General features: G+C 37.9%; 1 protein-coding gene across 3 annotated transcripts in view; it reads right to left on the bottom strand.

The window, feature by feature from the left end:
• The window catches only part of NMU (neuromedin U), a 35,054-nt gene that overhangs the window by 20,698 nt on the left and 629 nt on the right, over positions 1–13,727 (bottom strand). For all 3 annotated transcript variants that reach the window (XM_010362952.2, XM_010362959.2, XM_010362969.2), the window contains exons 2-3: positions 8,416–8,474; positions 1,555–1,602 (exon numbers count right to left, since the gene is read on the bottom strand). In XM_010362952.2, coding sequence (XP_010361254.2) covers positions 1,555–1,602; positions 8,416–8,474 — 107 coding nt within the window. The remainder of the gene's footprint in view (positions 1–1,554; positions 1,603–8,415; positions 8,475–13,727) is intronic.

Below are 13,727 nucleotides of genomic sequence, written 5' to 3'. Positions count from 1 at the left end.
TTAAATACAACACAAATGCATACATGCTGATTAATATCTATCTCATGTTATTAATATATATCTGCCAATGCTCCTGGAATAATTTGAAATATTGTTCAAAACGTCATCTATGGTGATCCTGGTCTTGCTTTACTACCTAATACCTCAAATTTCCAGCAGGTACCTAGGGTATAGATTGAGGCAGGAGAAATACAACACTATACAAGGCTGCTTCTTCACACCGGCCAGGAAAACACAAATGGAGACTGTGTGACCAACAGCCTGGGCACCTCAGCCAGACTGTGTAGGGAGTTCACCCCAGGCGCATAGTTGATGACTCTGAAAGCAGCATCATCCAGTAAAGACAATGTAAGACACACTTATTCCCCACTCCTTAAGTGTCCATGTGGAGGGGCTAGATTAGCACTCCTGGCCTCTTTCCAAAACCTTCTCTTAATTCTTTTCTATTGAAGAGGAGTGAGGTGTCTGGTAGGTGAACTGAGAGGAAGAAATTGGGCATGTTCAGTTCAGCTCTTTCCTCTATGGAGTCAGTGTTCTTACTCTGGTCAGCTGTTCTTGCCTGGTCTCTGCCCTGTGGCTGAGAATCTGACTGGTGGAAAGCTCAGAGTCACTGTCTGAGACTTGCAGGCAAGTTTAATTCTGGAGGCAATTATAGCAAACACACTTGACATCAGATCTGAAGCCACAGTCACAAATGGACTTTTCCATTATAATGACGATATTTTGACCTCCAAAAGTCTGACTCATCAATTCATCACTCAATGGGTTTCGAACTCAATTGGGAGATAGGATATTTGCCCCCAAATACAGCAATAGATACAGTATTTTAAATTTTTATTATTATTTAAACTTTTATTTTAGGTTCAGCAGTACATGTGCAAGATTGTCATATAGGTAAACTTGTGTCACAGGGTTCTGTTATACAGATTATTTCATCACCCAGGTACTAAGTCTAGTACCCAATAGTTATTTCTTCTGATCGTCTCTCTCTTCCCACCTCCACCCTCAAGTAGGCCCTGTGTCTGTTTTCCCCCTCTTTGTGTTCATGTGTTCGCATAATTTAACTCCCACTTATAAGTGAGAATATGCAGTATTTGGTTTTCTGTTCCTGTGTTAGTTTGCTTAAATATTTACTAATATTATTTGGCAGAGACAGGGTCTTGCTATGTTGCCCAGGCTAGTCTCGAACTCCCAGCCTCAAGTGATCCTCCCACCTGGACCTCTCAAAGCACTGCGATTACAGGCATAAGCCACTGCACCCTGACAGATATAGTATTTCTAACTTAACATATAATTTGATTTTTAAATTAACATTTTAATTTGATATTACAAAATATGTGTATATTATCTGCACATCTATTTTATTTAGAGATGAAAGCCCTAGCACATTACAACATAAGCCCACAGTATTGATTATTATCTGCAGCAAATGAAATAATATCTCATATGTTGACATGTTTTCATGAGCACATAAAGGTTCCAAAGTCAGCAATGGAGAGTTGAAGCACTACACAAACACCTACATTATGATAAAATACCTTCAATTGGAATTACCTGAGGCTGGGAATCAATGGACAGAAAAGACGAACAAGCATCATCTATCTGTAGAAAACAAAAATGTCAGTTACATCCTGGGAATGGACAGAAAATAACAGAGAGTAGATTTTACAAAGTCACATTACCTATGGAATATTAACCACAGTTCCATGACAGTTTAGGACTCTGGATTTGGAAGAGAGGAGCCTCAAAAACTTTATAAGAAAGTCTTGGAAATGAGACTTCCCTCAAGATGTCACCCTAACCACAGGGTATACGTCTCTAGTGACTGCTGATGGGGACCATCCTAGGGCATGGAGATGCCTCACATTAATATATTGAGGAAAAGACTGTCACATATTATTTAGTCTGAGAAATGTGAGAGGTGACTAAAGAATGACCTTAAAATTAAGGCAGACCTTTGGTTACCATATGGTTCTGTATGACACATGAACCTAATGTCACCTAAATTAACATAATAACAGTATGATAAACAGCATACCAGAAAAATTGTTCATACAACATAGGCAATCCACTAGATCTCTCCCATGAAACCAGTATTGGAAGAGAGTTCTGTTTTATAATGAGGGTTTACTGAGCTACAGTTGGCAACTAACTATTCTCCGCCCTTACCCTAAAAAGAAAACTTGAGACTTTAAATGGTAGAATGAGAGATTTATATTAATCATAAAAACTATGCTGAGAAGTTAAGCACTAAGCTGGATGTATGGCATTGTTTATGACATTTATTTCTTTGATGGCCTTTTAAAATGGAACTGGAAAAAATGGTACTGATTCTTGTCTCTCTGGAATGATTGAGGTTGAGTCCTATTTATGGCATTCCATCTTAGAGGCCCGTTTCAGTCCCAGGATTCTTTTTCTCATACCAGGGGGTGGATTATTATACTCCACTGTCATAAATTCTCAAGCTCCTCAATGCTTCTAAGTTGAACATGTCCTAAAATATATTATTTCCTAACTTAGAGAATAACAATAGAAAAGCATAAGCTTATGTCTCCTTCCTTTTTATCCTCACAGAACTTTTATCCTCCTTTTATCCTCATCTTCTCTTTATTTCCCAAATATTTGGGGAATTGTTTGTTCCACTCATCCTTTGCGCCCACCCAGCTGGTCCCTCTTCCATGCCTTACAAACCTGAAATCATGGTCGCGCACACGCACGCACACACACACACACACACACACTCTGGGTAGGGGTCATGTCATCGCTAAATCGCCCAGAATAAGTGTTTAACAAAAATCCTTTAATTAAGTTGAATTAAACTTGCGGGGGAAAAAAGTGAATTGAGAGGTAAAAGTAAAAAAGATAACCATTTTAAAGCTCTGACTTTTGAGCAATGCTTACTACATCACCTCCAAATGTCACCTTCTGTGGTTTAGTAGGGTAAAAGTAAGTAGTTCCTCCTGAGTTTTTTATGGTGTGCAGGTATCTGAACACATTACCCACACCAGGGGAACGTTGTCCACACACAGACCAGGCTGCCCGTCTATGTGAGGTGGCCCATGTTCAAGAACAGAGAACCTTTGAATCTCAGAACATCAACGACATGTGAATAAAAACATGACACTTAAAAAAAAAACCCGTTAGTCAAATTAGGAGATAGCTGCAAAGTTTTTCAGTCTTTTCTCACATTTCTTTGAAGGACACAGGAACACTGCTTGCCCACTTTCCATTTGAGTAAGCATTTGTTCATTGTACTCAGCATATGGCTCTAATGGTTTTTTATGCCACTGATTGCTTTTGAGAACTCTGTAGAGACCATTGGTAAATCTCACTGAAAATGTTTAGGTCTCTATATATGGTTAGGAAGAATGTGTTTCTAGTGTCTGGGTAGCTCTGTATTTATTTATTTATTTATTTATTTGTTTGTTTATTTATTTTTATTTTACTTTAAGTTCTGGGAAACATGTGCAGAACGTGCAGATTTGTTCCATAGGTATACACATGCCATGGTGGTTTGCTGCACCCATCAACCCATCATCTGGGTTTTAAGCCCTGCATGCATTAGGTATTTGTCTTAATGCTCTCCCTCCCCTTATCCCCCAAGCCCCTCCCACCAACAGGCTCTGATGTGTGATGTTCCCCCTCCCTGTGTCCATTTGTTCTCATTGTTCAACTCCGACTTACGAGTGAGAACATGTGTTTGGTTTTCTGTTCCTGTGTTGGTTTGCTGTAGCTCTGTAATTTTTAAATCTTCAAGCAGAAAAATTGACTATATGTTCCTAGCATCTTAACTTCTTTTTTTTCTCTTTCTTTTCTTTTCTTTTTTTTTTTTTTTGAGATGAGGTCTGGCTGTCACCCAGACTGCCAGACTGGAGTGCAGTGGTACAATAAGAGCTCACTGCAGCCTTGACTTCTTGGGCTCAAGTGATCCTCCCACGTCAGCCTCTTGAGTAGGTGGCACCACAGGCAAGCACCACCATGCCTGGCATATTTTTATTATTTATAGAGATGACGTCTCACTATGTTACCCAGGCTGGTCTTGAACTCCTGAGCTCAAGGGATCCTCCTGCCTCAGCCTGTCAAAGAACTGGTATTAGGCCTGAGTCACCATGCCCAGCTGCATCTTAACTTGTTTAAATATCTTTTTTTCCATAAAAGAATGTATACTGCTTTTGCAACTCTGAGTTTTTTCCAGCATTATCATCTAAAGTATTTTTCCAAATATTTTCCATGGAAATATAGAATATTTCAAGCTAAAATAAATGTGTCTGTACTATACATTAATATCTGTTATCTAAGTCACTCTTCATCTTATTTATAGTTCTAGCATGTACCTAGATATTCTACCAAGGCAGAGGCCCTTGTAATACACCTTGATGAATTTCTATACTATTGAAGACTGTTTTGTACTTGGCACTTGGCATCTATCTTATCTTTTCCCTCATGTATTTTGTTGGGGGTGGCCTAGGTACAAAGGGTACTCTTCTCAGTTCATAGCTCACTATCATCATTAGCCTTGCTTTATTTATTTATTCTTTTTATATTTCCATTTCCTACCCCCATTCCACCCTCCTATAGGCAACTCTTCTAGTGTATTTGAGGCATATCCTCCATTTGTATATGTTTTTGTAAAACCCATATTGTTGTTTTGTGTGCATGTATATTTTCTTACTTTTTTTTCACTTAACACTATCCACTGAGACCTATCCATGTTGCTGGGTGTGTATCTAGCATGTTGCTTCAAGTGCTGCAGTATATTCTATAATGTGTGCCCACCACATGTTGCCTAACCACTCCCCAGTGAGAGACAGCTGGGTTCCCTCCAATTCCTCCCACTATAAGCAAAGCTATAATCAACCTCCTTGAATCTGTCCTCCACTTATGGATCTGTGGGAGAATATCTTTGGGCTATCTACCCAGGAGAGGGAATGCTGGATCATGGGGATATCTAGGTTGTTTTCTAGATGGCTCTACCAGTTGGCACTCTGCCCAGCAATGCATGAGGGTTTGTAGACCCCACATCCTTGTTAACATTTGTGATTAACTAGATTTCAATTGTTTTGCTAGTCTAATAGGTAGAAAGTGACACTTTGCTCTTGTCCCAATTTTCATTTCATTGTTACTAATGAACATGTTTATATGTTTTAGATGTTTGTTAACCTTTTGAACTTCTTATTCTGTAAACTGTTCTTATCCTATGACCATTTTTATTTTGAAGTCTTATCTTTATCCAGTTGATTTGGTGTAGTTTCTTATATATTCTAGAAAAGCAACCCCATATCGGTTTTAGACATTGTCAATATCTTCTTTCAAAGGCTCTTATCAGCTGGGCAGGGTGGCTCACATCTGTAATTCCAGCACTTTGAGAAGCCGAGGTGGGCGGATCACTTGAGGTCAGGAGTTCGAGACCAGCCTGGCCAACATGGCAAGACCCTGTCTCCACTTAAAATACAAAAACTAGCTGGGCATGGTGGCACGTGCCTGTAGTCCCAGCTACTCAGGAGGCTGAGGCACGAGAATCACTTGAACCCAAGGAGGTGGAGGTTGCAGTGAGCAGAGGTCACACCACTATACTCCAGCCTGGGCGACAGAGCAAGACCCTGTCTCAAAAACAAAAACAAAAAACCAACAAAGGCTCTTACGTTTTTCCATGGAGTCCTTTGCTGAAAGAATTTTCACTTTTAATGTAATTTAATTCATGAATGTTTTTGGCCTTACGATTTATATTTGAAGTTTCTTGCGATTTATATTTGAAGTTTCATTCAAGAAGTTTTTCCCTGCACCTAGCTAACAAAGATATTGTCCTACAAGATTTTCTACTAACTCTATAATTTACACTATGTTTCCTTCTTTAGGGGTGAGGTGGCTAAGGTATTTATCCACCAACTCCCTGTGGTCTCCAATTGGGGGCTGCTTTCAGTGGTGGGGTCATTTATACTCAGCCACTTCTGGCTGGCCCAAGTACAGGCAGCACAGGAAAAGTCATGGATGCTTGCAATCAGAAACTATAAATTTCCAGTACCCTGGGATGGCAAATGCCAAAGGGATATGACAGATACTGGTGGTGACTGCTATACTCGCCAAGCTCTAGTCTCTGTTCCATTGGTTCATTCTGTCTGTTCTTGTGCAATTACCATGCCTTTTTTTTTAATTACTGCAGTTTTTATACTATGTCTCAATATCCAATAAGGCAATTCCCAGTAGTAGCTCTTCATATTTAAAATGTCTTCAGCTATTTGTAGACCTATATTTTTCCATATCAATTTTAGGTTAAATTTTAAAGTTTTTTTTTTTTAGGTAAATTAAATTGTTTGGGATTGCATTGATTTTATGGGATTTGTATTAATTAACAAGGAAAAATGATATTTTTATTATGTTAAATTAATTGTTTCATCCAAGAGAGAATGTCTCTCCAAATACTTATATCATCATCTATTTTCTTTATTAGAAATTAATTTTCTACTGTATAAATTTAGGGTGTGTTTTTGGTTAATTCCTAAATACAGATTTTGTCACTATTGTGTATACTACAGTATTTTAAATTGTACTTTTATGTTACTTTTGCCTAGTGAAAAGAAATGTTATTGAGTCTTGTATATTGGCATTATATCCAAAAATCTCCTGAACTCTCAAACTAATAGTTCAAGAGCAAGAAGTTTGTTAATGCAATTCATTGCAGTTACAGACTAAAAGAGAAAAAGCATATTGTTTATCTCAATAGTGACACAAGTAAAGTATTTAAGTTCACATTTTATTTAGGATTAACAAAACTCTTAGCAAGTTAGGGAAATAAGGGAACTTTCTTAACTGGGTAAACGTTATGTATCGAACTTCTAGAGCAAGTTTACACTTTATGGAGAAGCTTTAGATACATTTACTGTGTAAGCTAGTAAGCAGGTCTTGGCAAGTGATACAAGGAAAGAAGAAATTGTTTCTTTAGTGCTTATCATGTTACCACTGCACCTTTTTTGGCACAGCATATTGATCTAGGAATTTATCCATTTCATCTAATTTCAAAATTATCACCAGATAGTCATCCATACTTTCTTTTTAACAGCTTTACTGAGATATAATCCACAAGCCATACAACTCACCCACTTAAAGTGCACAACTCAAAGGTTTTTAGTGTATTTACAGAGTTGTGCAACCATCCATCACACAATCAACTATCCATAATATTATTTTAAAACTTTTTTTATATCTCTATTTTTCTTGGGTTCTACCTTTTTTGGTCTATATCTTGTTTCTTTGCCTTCCCCTCTGCCTTTTGAAATCAGTACTACCAGCGTTTAACTTACTGAAAGAACAAATACATGGTTTTGTTAAAACTATTGCTCCACTCTCTTTTTAAAATTTATTTCTGCCATTATTATTATTACTATTATTATTTATTCTTTTTTGAGATGGAGTCTCACTCTGCCGCCCAGGCTCGAGTGCAGTGGTGCCATCTCGGCTCACTGCAACCTCCACCTCCCAGCCTCCCGAGTAGCTGGGATTACAGGCACGTGCCACCATGTCCGGGTAATTTTTGTATTATTAGTAGACGGGGTTTTATTATGTTGACTGGGCTGGTTTCGAACTCTTGATCTCGTGATCCGCCCACCTCAGCCCCCCAAAGTGCTGGGATTACAGGCGTGAGCCAGCACGCCCTGCTTATTTTTATTATTTACTTCATTCATGTTTCTTTTAATTTTCCCTGTTCTTTTTCACCTCATTTTTAGCAGAATGCTTAGCTTATTAATGTTTTTACATTTTCTTCATTCCTGATAAATACATATGAAGCTAAAATTTTTCTCTAGCTACTGTTTTAGCTGTAGCTTATACATTTTGAGTTATAATGTTTTTATTTTTTTCCTGAAGATCTATCAGTTGTTAAATAAATTTTAAGGTTGCATTATTAGTTTATATTAATGATGTCTATATTTTCTTGTTCTGGTTTTCTTTTATTAACATATAAGATCCTTATTTGTCTGTTATGATGGTTTACTTATTTGAATTCTATTTGATCAGATATATTCTCTTTCAGTTTGTATTTGCTTGCTACATCATTTTCCATCCTTTTATACTTAGTCTTTTTTTGTTTTCTGTTTTAAGTGTGATACTGATAGACAATATATATCTGGATCTATTTTTAAAAATCCAATCTTAGAACCTCTGTCTTTTAAGTACATACACGTTTACTGTAACTACTCTGTTCTTGTATTACTCTATTTTATCCTGTTATTGGCATTTATTTCTGCCCTCTTAACCATTTACAAAATTTTTGTTTTTTATTTAATAAAAATAGTAATTCTGGGTTTATTATTAGATTATTGGTAAAATCATAGTTCTCCCAAAGCTCAATTATAGATTTTAACATGATAATTTCAAAGAAGGGTAAAGTTTCTACAAATTTGTGTGATGATAGTTCCTTACCTCATTCCACAACTGTAGCTGTTGTGCAGGCTGTAATCCTTGAGGTGCTATTGGAGCACCTAAAAATAAAGTTATAGCCACAGGTTAACTTTATAGCATTTCTTCTAAAATTAAATATCCATATATAATTCTTTCTCAGACACTTTCTTCATTTTTCACTGTACATCGTCACCCACCTATTTCAACTAAATATTTCAGCATTTGATTTAGTACAAGGAGACATAATTACTAAACAAACCTTAATAACATTACAAAGACATTACTCTCAAGAATGAATTACTTATGTCTACAGACAAATAGAAACACACCTCATGCTCATGAATTGGAAGACTGAATATTGTGAAAATGATCATACTGCCCAAAGCAATCTACATATTCAATGCAATTCCCATCAAAATATCAAAATCATTTTTTACAGAACTAGAAAAAACAATCCTAAAATAAAACCAAAAAGAGCCCACATAGCCAAAGCAATACTAAGCAAAAAGAATACATCTGGAGGCATCACATTACTGGACTTCAAATTATACTATAAGGCTATAGTTACCAAAACAGTATGGTACTGGTATAAAAATAGGCATTTAGACTAATGGAAAAGAATAGAGAACAAAGAAATAAAGCCAAATACTTAAAACCAACTATTCTTCAATAAAGTATACAAAAACATAAATTGGAGAAAGTACACCCTTATTCAATAAATGGTGCTAGGAAAACTGACAAGCCACATACAGAAGAATGAAAGTGGATCCTTATCTCTCACCTTAAAAATCAACTCAAGACATATCAAGGACTTAAATAAAAGACTTGAGACCATAAAAATTCTAGAAGGTCCATTGGAAAAACTCTTTTGGACATTGGCTTAGGCAAAGAATTCATGACTAAAATCCCAAAAGCAAAAGCAACAAAAACTAAAATAAATAAATGGGACCTAATTAAACTAAAAAGCTTCTGCACAGCAAAAGAAATAATCAGCAGAGTAAACAGACAACCCACAGAGTAGGAGAAAATATATGCAAACTATGCATCCAACAAAGGACTAGTATCCAGAATCTACGAGGAACTCAAATCAGCAAGAAAAAAAAATCCCATCAAAAAGTTGGCAAAGAACATGAATAGACATTTCTCAAAAGAAGATATACAAAGAGCCAGCAAACATATGAAAAAAAAATGCTCAGCATCGCTAATCATCAGGGAAATGCAAATTAAAACCACAAGTTAATACCTTACTCCTGCAAGAACAGCCATAATTACAAAGTCAAAAAACAATAGATGTTGGCATGAATGTGTAAAAAGGGAACACTTTTACACTACTGATGGGAATGTAAACTAGTACAACCACTATGGAAAACAGTACGGAAATTCCTTAAAAAACCAAAAGTAGATCTACGGGTTGATCCAGGAATCCCACTACTGGGTATCCATCCAAAGGAAAAGAAGTCATTATATGAAAAAGACACATGCGCACACGTTTATAGCAGCAAAATTTGCAACTGCAAAGATATGGAAACAACCTATGTTCCTATTGACCAACAAGTGGATAAAGAAAATGTGGTGTATATATACACCATGGACTATCTCTCAGCCATAAAAAGGAACAAAGTAATGTCTTTTGCAGCAACTTGGATGGAGCTGGAGGCCATTATTTGAAGTGAATGGGAAACTAAATACCATATGTTATCACTTATAAGTGGGAGCTAAGCTATGAGGACACAAGACATAGAGTGATGTAATGGACTTTGGGGACTCTGAGGTGGGAGGCTGGGGGATAAAAGACTACATATTGGGTATAGTGTATGCTTCTTGGATGACAGGTGCACTAAAAACTCAGAAAATCAGTCTGGTTGATTGCATATCCTGATTGATTTTTTTTCCTAATTCTATCATGTTTTAGGCAACTCTTGCCTTGAATTCATACAAGTTTTTACTGTCATTTCATTTAAGTTCTGATAACAACAATAATAATGACAGTAATCAACCACATTTTCTGTGGCACTAAGCATTAGAAACAACTTAGAGAAGTCATGCAGTCCATAAAAGAGTGGCTTTATTTCAGAACCTGACAGAGTCCCCTCTCATGGGACAACTATTCAAAGTGGGTAAACAATCTTACACACTTGGCAAATATATATTTCTCACCCTACCACAAATATATATCCCAAAGTCACAGTTGTCTGGTAGATCCTACCCTGAGCTCATTGTTTTCAGGAAGGGATAAAGCTGTGCTTCTCAAATTTCCATATAAAACACCTGGTGATCTCACTAAATGAGATTCTGTTTGACAGAGCATTCCTGTTTAAATAATGCATTTTTTATTCTTATACTTTTGACCATCCCTGGCCCCCAGTAAAAGTGGAAGCTTCCACCTCAGCTTCACTGTGTTCAGACACACCGCCTCATCGGGACCATGGAGAGTTTGCTTCTTTCCATTTCCCAAGCTCGCACAGGCCACTTAGAAAGGCCACTAAGCCTAACTTAGCCCCAGGCACTTCCATAAAATAGAAAAAGGATATTTTGTGGCCCTTCTAAAAAACATGTAAACACAGTTTCATGGTAAAAAACAACAACAACAACAAAAAAAAAGATTAAAAAAAAAAAGAGACAAAATTTTAAAAAAATTCTATGATTTGTAGAAAACGACTAATATCCTGGCCAGGCACAGTGGTTCATGCCTGTAATCCCAACACTTTGGGAGGACGAGACGGGCGGATCATGAGGTCAGGAGATCGAGATCATCCTGGCTAACACAGTGAAACCCTGTCTCCACTAAAAATACAAGAAAATTAGCCGGGCATGGTGGCAGGCGCCTGTAGTTCCAGCTATTCGGGAGGCTGAGGCAGGAGAATGGGGTGAATCCAGGAGGCGGAGCTTGCAGTGAGCCCAGATGGGGCCACTGCACTCCAGCCTGGGCGACAGAGCAAGACTCCGTCTCACGAAAAGAAAACGACTAACGACTAATATCCTATGACTGAACCCAAACGTAAGGGGGAGTTATTCTTTCCTTTGTCTATGTGTTAATTAGAGTCAATGTGATTTTCATTCTGGATATGGACTTCACATTGTCAAAGAGCAATACTGTACTTAGATCACTTTCCGTGTTTTCAGGGACAGTGCCTGCATCATAAAAACTGTACTGTTTTTGATAAGTTTCAGTGAGAAACTTCAAGATATTTATACTTCATTACTATTTAGTAAAGTGAAATCTTCAGTATTATACAGTATACTCTGCTGAAAATAAAATCTTGTACATCCGTAAATACATTATGTGTAAGAAAGACAGACCTGATTATTCTAAAAGTAGTGCCAATTTTCTTTTCTCATAGTGAGTATGTACTTCACTGTGGGTTTGGGAAGTGAGAAATCTTTACTGCCAAGTGAATGTTAAAAATTATTCTATGAGCAAGAGGACTGGGCAGGAAAAGACACTCCTTAACTTAGTCTTGACCATTTGATAACTTATTGTCACAGGCAAAATCAAGTAACAGTTTGTTGCAGATATCCAAAATGTGTTCCTCTTACAGAAGTTTCCTTCTTTATTTTACTAGTGTTCTCTGAATAGTAAATTGTTTCCATCCACTGAATCTGTGGCTGACCCTTTATCTTCGCATGGTCATTGTGTGCTCTGCACACAACTTTTTTTTCCCCAAGGATGCTGCATTTAATAGCACCTTTATTTTCCTCTGGCATTGCAACATTTGTTGTGTTGTTTTTTGAGGCATCCAGTTGCATCTTGATGATTGACCATGGTAGATAATCTCTGGGTTTTGCTTATGTATGTCACGTCCCCCTCGGTGCCATCTTTAGGGACTCAGGACTGGGACAGATCACATGGCCATTCACCCTCCCCATCCTACCACATTTTTAAAGAGATACAATTCATTTTTTAGTATTCAGAGCAGGTCTGAAGGGGAATGAAGATGCAAAAGGGCAATCTAGGGGGCCTCTGGGTAGTAAAGGAAGTATCTCATTCTTTTGCTTGAAAAATATTGGGGTTATTTATGAGACGACTGGTATGTCAGCAGATATGCTCTTTTGGAAATAAAAACCAAGACTCATCTCTTTTAGGAACCAGCTGCTGCTTTCTATACTCTTCAATCACCAGCAGTCGGAAATTCTCCAACCCACCCCAAGGCAGTTATCTCTGATGCAAATTTCTCTGCATGCAAAATTCACTGATGCCAAATTCACTGCAAGCATATAGCATGCAAATGCATAGAAATCCATTTTCTTTACACAGAAAAGTCACTTTTCAAACTATGCTTATCTGCATCCTTAAGAAGGCAGATAAAGATTACCATCCTAAGTTACCAATAATATATTTAAAATCCTAAAAGATGAACATTTACCTTGGGAGAAAATAATGTTGTATCACTACTGGCTATGTGGAGAAGGTTTGGGTTTGCTAGCTTCTGACTGCCTGGATTTCAAAGCCAAATTATCTTGCTTTTCAAGTAGGGGAGTCTCTCTTTCTCTCTCTCTCTCCCTCACACACACACACACACACACACACACACACACACACACACACAGCCCTCCAATGCCTCAGGAAAGGACAAAATCAAAACAATGAGAGGAGAACAGTAAAAATAAATAGATTAGGAAAAGCATAGCGGTCTCTGTTTTCCCATCTCTAATTGAGGGCTGGACTACAGGCTCTGCAGTTGTGATTTTAAGTACCCAACGTTCTGAACAATGACACAACAGTCTGCCACTTTTACCTCACTGACAGGAGAGCAGAGGGAAGCTAAGAGAACCTTCTGCCAAGCTAGAAAATTTACGGCTGTAGCCAGGCAGTGGTTGACAATGGAGGGACCCCTGACTTGGGGATGAATAATGGTCCCCATAAGCCACCTGCAAACGTAAGCTGTAACCCTTGGAGAACCCAGAAAATGATCTCTCCATGCAAATCTCTCCAGAACGTTTGCATTCTGCTCGGCTATGTCTCCAAAGCTTCAGATCTCCTTCCCTGACCTTGGGTTTCCTATTTCTTTCCTCTAAGCCAAGCTCAGGAAGTCCCTATTGTTATCAAATCACATCTGCCATCACTTGCTGTAGCTGTCGCACTGCCTGAAAGCCTGGCTTGCACATTTGCCTCTTCGACTTTGTGTGATGAGAAGTTCTCTATTCCTTTTCCTGATCTAGTGCCTGAAAACCGATAAAACACAAAGCCCACTCCTTCCCCTTTCTAAGCGGTTAGCGCTTGGGGCCAGTTGTACAGCTCAGGTTTATGTCAACATAACACGAGCTCACTCACCAAAGAGGCTGAGCACTTGTCAAGTTTACCTTGCCTCAGCGGACGAAGTATCAGGCTCACT

This window comes from Rhinopithecus roxellana, chromosome 2, assembly GCF_007565055.1.
Source record: "Rhinopithecus roxellana isolate Shanxi Qingling chromosome 2, ASM756505v1, whole genome shotgun sequence".
In the NCBI taxonomy this organism is placed as follows: domain Eukaryota; kingdom Metazoa; phylum Chordata; class Mammalia; order Primates; family Cercopithecidae; genus Rhinopithecus; species Rhinopithecus roxellana.
This window is presented reverse-complemented; position numbering and strand designations above follow the sequence as displayed.